At 42.6% G+C, this 8,506-nt stretch overlaps 1 protein-coding gene across 1 annotated transcript; it reads right to left on the bottom strand.

The window, feature by feature from the left end:
* Positions 1 to 504: 504 nt before the first annotated feature.
* LOC147613734 (uncharacterized) lies at positions 505 to 5,104 on the bottom strand. Its single transcript, XM_086781713.1, has 4 exons — positions 3,448 to 5,104; positions 2,280 to 2,697; positions 1,297 to 1,423; positions 505 to 1,183 (listed from the first exon to the last, which is right to left on the bottom strand). Exons 1-4 carry the CDS (start codon positions 4,301 to 4,303, stop codon positions 1,178 to 1,180), a joined length of 1,407 nt encoding a protein of 468 aa, XP_086637839.1. The 5' UTR covers positions 4,304 to 5,104; the 3' UTR covers positions 505 to 1,177.
* Positions 5,105 to 8,506: the final 3,402 nt, after the last annotated feature.

Below are 8,506 nucleotides of genomic sequence, written 5' to 3'. Positions count from 1 at the left end.
AAATATAGTAATATTATTTTTGCACTTTTTCTAAGATTCTAGGAGGAGAGAGAAAGCCCTTAAAGAGCCCATTTGAAGCCCGAATTTTCCCTAATGAGCCCGAATTGGTGATGTCAAGTTTGAAACATAATAGGCAAGGTGAGATGGTCTATTTGGTTGATTTGCACCCCCAAACCCTAGTGAATATGATAGAACACTTCTTGTAGTAACCATTTGTGATGGAGTAGATATTGGTAAGGCTAAATTTATGGACATGCCTTTTGCTGACAGTGGTTGGCTAGTTGTGCACCGCGTACTTATGTAGGTGCAGCTAGGGGTCTCTAGAGGATCATCAACCCCCTCCAATGCCTTTGCTGCAGAAGCTCGTGATGTTGAACACCATCACAAAAAAACAAAGGGAAAGGACCCCTTTCCCGTAAGAGAGAATGTCTTGGGCATGTGTACAAGTGTGTGTGTGTGTGTGAGAGAGAGAGAGAGAGAGAGAGAGAGAGATCGATTAGCGTCTTGGGAGGCCACAAATGGATTATGGGACCGAAATAAAAAGCATGTACATAGAGTGTCTCATCTTTAAGAAGAGAGGATGGGTGATATAATTGGGATAAGACCCGCAAGTTGGTATGCCTGGGAGATACATCAAGCTCGATTGGAGCAACCTTAGGGATGGAGGTGAGGGGATAAGGGTACATGTTACATGGAGAGCTAAGGTGTGTGGGTGGTGTCCGATGTGGTGGCGATGGGCGGCTTAGGAGTGCGAAACTCCTGTATGTTTGAGTTGTGTGGGGGTGAGTTCCTCCGCGACAAATCTTGGTGTGTTTGAGGAGACGTGATTGTTGGATGTAGAATGACGTGGCCCGTTCGTTGTTTTGGTGGTGGTCCTTTGTGCTCACATTGGACACTGTTTCGGCGCTGACGTGTATTGGTTGAAGAGCTACAGTGGTTGAGGAGGATAATGGTTTTATGGTTGGAAAATGGCATTGTCCGAGTCCACACTATGCGGGCATTTTGGTCTTGTAGACGGACCTTAATAAGTAAATCTTGGCGGCCCTTAATAAGCTATCTTCCAAGAAACAAAAAAGTATCTACAGGAAGAATATGTACAAAAGAAATTCCAATATTGGTTTCAAATGCTCCTCTTGGTACCCCAGCTCACTTGTTAGTCCGCTTCTGTTCCTTCATTTCAAACCTGAAGAGAAAGCAATCATGCACTTAGCAGGCCTCAAAAAAGTGCTCTTGACTAACATCTACATGCAAGCCTTTGATGCCTCTCTGTACAATAGATTCACTAGGGAAATGTACCTTTGCTGCTTCAAACTGATGCGAAAGGTCCCTAGATAATGAGGAAATGTAATTGAAAACAGAGACTTGCAAATCCTCACTGGAAGGTTCCACCCCGCCAGCTGTAGCAGCGGTCAGCCAAACACCCCTGCTCAACGCAAAGCTAGTGAGACACACACACACGCAAACCCCCCCCCCCCACACACACACACACACACACACACACACAATTTTTATAGAAAAACGGCTCTCTCTCTCTCTCTCTCCCTCGTATACCATGGACACATTGTACTTACACTTTTTGTCTCATGGCCTCTCGCAGACGTAAATATGATTTTGTTTCTTTTTCTCTCTCTCTCTCTCTCTCTTCCCCACACACACCCCATTACAGGTATATATAGATACATACATATACACACATACATGCAAAACTTACTTATAAACAGACATACTTGCATACATGTGTACATATATGCATCCATAGGTGCATGCATACATACATCATATGTACGGTTACATATACACATACATGCAAAACTTACTTATAAACAGACATACTTGCATACATGTGTACATATATGCATCCATAGGTGCATGCATACATACATCATATGTACGGTTACATATACATGCAAGCGAGCAAACATGCAAACTCAGATACGCAGACATCTTTATGTATATACAATGTCCACTACGCAAGTTATCCCCAAAAAAAAAACGCGCACATGCGCACATACATCATTAACATACATACATACGTATCATAACACAATCACACATGCTTACAGATATATATATAGATACATACATAAATACGTGCAGATTTACTTACATACAGACAGACTTGCATACAAAGATACATACATATGTGCATACATACACTCGTGGATGCATACATGCATGCATGCAAGCAAGCATACATGCATACATAGATACACGGTTATCTTAATGTATAAACAATGTTGATTACGCAAATTATCCCAAAAAAAAAAACACACACACACCATGGATTCAGAGTGAGTTGTTCAGTTGGAAGAAGCAACATGAACCTCCGAAACTGACCATACTTTATACAATCACTGGTGTCTTCTGCTAAAAATTTCATCATAGCAGTGACATTGGCTTCTGTTGCAGAAAGACCAGCTTTCTGTAGTGATTGCTTCACATGTGTTCTTTTGACGGTGCCTGATTCACTAACACCAAGCGAATTGAAAAGTTGAATAATGACAGGCTCTTTCTCCTGTATCAATGAAGAGAAATGCGACCATCCAAAACACTTTGTAGGCCATAGCCGGTGCCTGCTTTGCATGAAATCTTTTGCATAATCTACTGGCAACTTCATCTTCTTCATAGCCACCCTCAAATCCTCCATCGTTAGTGTCCCATCCGCATCTCTATCCAGCTCTTCAAACACTCGTCTACCTGAAACATCTCATTGTGTTAGTCAAGCATGCCTAATAAAGTTTCAAAACATGCATGCAAACTCTAAGGATATGTGTTGCAACAAAGATGCCGCGAAAACTACAAGGCATGTCAGCATTAAATTTTCAGCGCAAAGAGAAAAATCTAATATAGTCCTAAATAAAAAGATGATTAAGGCCAATGAGGTGATAGCTCGAGTGGTGATGGTGTTTGCCTAGGACCAAGAGGTCTTGGGTTCAAAACCTCCTTGGTGCTTCCTCTGCAGCATCGCCTACAGCCTACGGGTGGCTTTCTACAAACGGTGAAATTGAAGGGCAATCTAGACGGTGAAATTGAAGTGCTACTAGATTGCCCTCCTAAACTTTGTACTAAAAAAGTAGCTTGAATAAGGCATCTGAAGTGCTACTAGATTGCCCTCCTAAACTTTGTACTATGAATAAGGCATCTGATATGCTCGTAGTCTATTGTGTAGTAAGATGTTTATCAATAAAAAAAAGGTCTAAAGAGTTGATGTCAACAGGAACAAATTTTCATCTTACTGATTAACCATAAAGCATCGCTTGCTCTCACATTTGTTTATCTTATCATAGCCTAGACAATCTCCTCACTCTCAAGAAGCATGACAGCTAAATGTCGACTCCAATCATGCTATACACAATAAGCACAAGAAATTATTTGCTTTTGCAATCAACACTTTTAACAAACATCAAAACCCCTGTATGCAATTCAGAAGTAACCTCTGATACACACCTTCGAATTCGGTGTACAAGAAGAAATCCTGCACCGAGTCGAGCATCTCCTTGTCAGGAAACTCCTGCTGCTGCTGAAAGAGCGGATGCAGTATCCGCTCCTTCAATGCTCTCGGCAAAATTCTATATAATGAAGAAAGGGGTGATTGGTGTGATTCGTCATAGAAAAGGGTTCCATCAAAATCCATGCCAGGGTGATAAGAGCCACCATAAATCATCCCGGGCTCACCCTGTAATCGAGCAAAAGCCAAAGTGTGAAACCTTCTTCTTCTCCATCCACCATCCATCAATCTATGGGCTAGATTGACACCATCCTTTATGTAATCTTGCAGAAAAATGCCAACTGATGAGGCACATACATCATCCAAGTTTCCACAATCAACATGTGGAGCAACAGTATGTGCGCATTTACAATGCACTGCATTATTGTCTGCGTGAATAAATACATGCCCTTTCAGAAGAGATTGCTTTGACATGAAGAGAAGGATATGCCTCTCTAGAGGGGGCAACGCCTCCAACTTGCGCTGATGGTAGCATTTCGCTTTAGGGGAGCAAGGAAGCTCTGGTTCTATAACCTCTGGTTCAATACAGAGAAATCCTTGTTGCGGTAAAGCATTGCAAACAGTTTTCCAAGCTCTGTGTACCCAAGATATGCGCTTATCTGCAAAAACATTGACGAGCCCAAGATGGGGAGGACTGCGGCTGCAGGGCAATTCATTTGTTTTCATGAGAGAGTGGGTAGCAGAGTCCTGTTCAATGTGGGGCGGAGAAGCTTTAGAGGCTAAAATGCGAGCAAAATTCAACGCTTTTCTGTTGGTGTTCGTGTTGAGGATTTCATGACTGTGCTGCTGAGTCATATCCTTCAGATCAACTTCAACCTACTCTGGCTATGGTGCCTCTTTCTTGCTTCTCTTCAGCTTTTGTAGATAAGGCCCTTCAAAAGCCCAACCCTTTAGTTGGTCTTGATTGCTACACTGTGGCTATGGTTCCTTAACCTCTGATCAGACCTTATACCAACCTCTACATAAAACCTTAGTTTTTCTTGATTTTCTCCTGTTACATTAGGTTTCCTCAGAGCTTCTCTCTGCTAGGAAAAAAAGCCTAATCAGGCCCTGCCCTTATGTTTTGTTGATCTCTTGTGAATTTGAAGGTTATATCTCTGTCAAAACTTTGAACCAAAAGCCCAGACTACCCTAAAGCTTCAAGGGCCGAGTTTTGTGTTGATCTTTGAAGCAAAATGGAAATCACAGCCTCCTTGACATGCAGAAAAAGAGATGAAGCCCTCCTAGGAGATATGGCAAACTTATCCGAGGTGTCGACAAATAAGTAAACCGGGGGGGGATTAGCAGGAAAACAGGGAGCCAAAAAACTCTTCAAACCCTGCTTCCGCAAGGAAATGCAGAATAAGCAAAAACAGTTCAAGCTTACCTGAAACAAAGAGGGGGATAAGGAAGCCACAAAAAACTCTAATTCTGCAAGGGCGGTTCTGCAGAGGAAAGCAAACCTTGATATCATCGAAGAAAAATGCAACAAAGAGAAAAGAAAACCCAACTTTCTGAAGAGAAATGCAAACCCTAAATTGCGCAGGAAAAAGAAAACCCAAGACTTGATCTCAGAAATGCAAGCTCTCGATCATCGCTATATAGCATTGCGCCATTCCCACACAAAAAAAAGGCTCAAATTTGAAAAGATAAAAATATCTCTTTTATTTATTTAAATTAATTATCTCTAAATTTCAATCCACATTTTCAGACATTTTTGTGATGAAAACCGACCAAAATTTGTTGGTTCAAATCCTACACGTGTAGGATCCTACCGACCAAAATTTGTTGGTTCAAATCCTCCACGTGTACATGCTCCTTTTTTCCTTTTTTATCCATTTGCGCATTGTAGTGACTTTCTAGCAAATTTTGACTTTGTTCGTGCAATGTGGTTTTTATAAACCTAGGCTTCGTTCATGTGACTAGTCCCCAACCCGTCCTCCGGACAGGGAGGAATGCATACCATGGAGTCAGGCCTTAATTTGTAGCCCATTGAGCACTTCTTGTGCTGTTGCAAGCATCATTCATTTGATATGCATGTCCACCAAGCCATTGCCCAAGAACCCTTGACAGACAATTACGTTAGGAATTTGTTTGTCCTTGTCACTTGCTCCTCTACCGTCCACATGCCTAAGTGAAGTTGACCATGTCTAGACGAAGGCCCTAAAATTGTATAACCATTAAAAAAAGTTCACTCTTCCTTGACCTCCTCCTATTGGGCACATTGTGCAAATAGTGCACACCCGCACTACATCAAAAGTGGCTAGACCCGTCTATAAAAGGATAAAAGTACACATGTTATCTACTAATAACAACTATTAAAATGAGTACAAATATGCGGGTTTGGGCCTAATTGTCTACTACGGGAAAAAACGTGCACAAGTGTATACATAGGAAGAAAAAACACACACACACACACACACATTATATCAACTTTGGTCAAAAAAAATCATGATGGGTGTATTGTCCACAAAAAATTTGTGCACACACACACATTATATAATCAGCTTTGGTTTTAAAAAACCATGATAGGGATATCATCCACAAAAAATCTGTCATCGCATCCACACCAACGGTCCAAAAACAAAAAACAAATACAAAAACAAAAGCCTCAATTTTTTTAATATATTTTCGCCAACCAAACGCAGCTAAAAAAAAACCCGACTTTAATATTGATAATAAAAAAAGTAAACCCGACTTTAATATTGAAAAAAAAAGTATTGCGTTTAAACACCCCAAGGACTATTTTAATAGCTCAAATGAGCTTAAATTACTCAGCTAAAATAACCCAAATAATAGTATTGCGTTTGAACACCCCAAGGACTATTTTAATAGCTCAAATGAGCTTAAATTACTCAGCTAAAATAACCCAAATAATAGAATGTAATCTTTTTTTGATTCCTTGATTATCTTACTATACTTGACATGATTACCAAATTAGAACAATAATTACTTTACTGATCATCAAATGCATTGTTGGGTACAACACCCAATTCGCGTTGTGTTAAGCTAGCATAAATTACACTCTTGCGATAGCCCAAGATCAAAAGGATGAGAGATCTGTTGTGATCACACGAGGTGTGGTTGTCCGCAGTTTGATGTCATCTTCGAGTTTGTGGAACTGAATGTTCAACCGACATAATGTTTTGATGTTCTATTGATCCTCCCATGTTACCTCCGTCTTGTTGCCTTCGCCCTTTTGTTGTCAAAGAAAAGTAAAAGACACCCATATCACAAAATGGACATAAATCCATGAAACCTTCAACGGGTGTACTTGGCATCCAAAAAACCCAAAGAGAGGAGTCCTAACACTGGCAGAGAGCTTTCGGAGCATGTACTCCACGCATTCTGTCATGCGCTTCTCCTCCTCACTTAACTGGTTGGATGGCAGAGAATCCAAAACGCTCAACTTTAAGAAAAGCTCTCTCTCTCTCTCTCTCTCTCTCTCTCTCCACTAACTTTTTTGTTTTTTATTATTAAACAAACTAAAAATGAAAAAAAAATCTCGCTTTCTCTCTGCCCCCACTAACTATTCTATTTTTTAATTACTAAAAAAACTTTAAAAAATAAAAAAAACTCTTTCTCCACCCACTAACATTTTTGCTTGTTATTATTAAACAAACTAAAAAATAGAAAATATTATAGAGAGAGCATTTTTATTGCTCCTACCTTTCCCTCCTCTAACTTTTCTCTTCACCATTTCCACTCAGGTTTTCCATTCTGGGCTTTGGGGGCTTGCCCCACCCACAGTGTGCGCCTCCCTGGCCCGCACCCACGGTTGTTGTGCCCCTTCGCCCATTCCATGGGTGAGGAGTGATCAGCATGCTTGCTCAGTTGAGGGGTGGCTCTGAGGACGAACCTGGGCACCGAGCGGTGACAGTGGAGGTGCTGAGATTGGGAGTGACAACCTTAATGGTACGGCAAACTGTGCAAGGCCACACAAAGGAGCTTATGCTTATAGGGGCGGGGTAGGCCCAGCCGCGGCCTGACACACGATGCACAAGCACCATGAGGCGCACCATTTTCTGGTAGCCTTAGCACAGCATCACGCCAGCCAGCTACACCCACTCCATCCCCAGGGGCTTCCTCCTTCGCCTGTGGCTCCAACACGGCCAGCCACCTCCATGCCCGTGGGGTGTCGCCCTGGGCATCACTAAGATTTGACGGAGTCTGTTGTGGGCGGCCACAGTCTATGCTTCTGTTTGCAGGTGGCCTGTTATGCATTGCTTTCTGCTTCTAGGAGAGCAGCTTTATGGGCGTGGGCGGAACCATGGCCAGTGGGCCGCCCATGGCCAATATGGTTCTCCTCTTTCTTTTTTGTCTCATAAATCGCCAATGCGAGGTAGCATACGGGAGAGCAAGAAACGTGGTCGGCAATAGCTTTGATAAGCTAGAGGGTTCAACAATGGAGGTACTATCCAAGCGGATAGGGAGGCTGGTGTATGGAGTGGGCCCACTTGAGGAAGGGGAAGGCTTCAGCACCAGCCCGTGGAAGGAAGAGGAAGGGAAGGGCTTCAGCACCAGCCCGTGGAAGGAAGAGGCAGAGTGCTTGCAATGGTGGACCAACAGCAACAGTCGGCTCTGTCAAGGCGGAAAGCCCAAAGAAATCTTTACCCACTCGCCTCAAGGCCATGAACGATCTCTTGGAACTGCACGTTCGACAGTATGGCGAAGCTCCCATTTGTGTGGTGAAAAGCCACAAAGTAATAACAGCTCTCTCTCCCAAAATGAGCTATGTTTAAATTTGAAAGTTCAAATGAATGACCCTTAAGTGGCCTTGTAGGAATTCTAGGAGAGGTGGGTGGGGACACCTCTGCACACATGCTCATAAAGGAAGGCAGTTGGACACGTAGAACACCTAGTTTTTAGGCTATGACTGTAGGAGGTGCCTAAAAAAGTTGCCACCTCGAGCCTCGTGTCTAAAAGGCACGGTGCATTTAAGAGGGGGTTCAAGTGGGATCGATGGTTGAGGGGGCCCGATTTTGGGCGGGGTCGATCCGGGCCGTCGGATCCCTGAAA

The sequence above is a fragment of the Cibotium barometz genome, chromosome 43 (assembly GCF_041138505.1).
Source record: "Cibotium barometz isolate CiBa-2024 chromosome 43, ASM4113850v1, whole genome shotgun sequence".
NCBI lineage: Eukaryota > Viridiplantae > Streptophyta > Polypodiopsida > Cyatheales > Cibotiaceae > Cibotium > Cibotium barometz.
The sequence above is the reverse complement of the archived record's forward strand: the minus strand, read 5'-3'. Positions and strand labels throughout refer to the sequence as shown.

Excerpts from the sequence above, each read along its gene's own strand:
- LOC147613734 (XM_086781713.1), bottom strand. The coding sequence starts at position 4,303 with ATGACTCAGCAGCACAGTCATGAAATCCTCAACACGAACACCAACAGA. Across the intron at positions 2,698-3,447 it reads CTTGTACACCGAATTCGAAG|GTAGACGAGTGTTTGAAGAG; the intron begins GTGTGTATCAGA and ends GAGATGTTTCAG. Across the intron at positions 1,424-2,279 it reads CAACTCACTCTGAATCCATG|GGGTGTTTGGCTGACCGCTG; the intron begins GTGTGTGTGTGT and ends TGCGTTGAGCAG.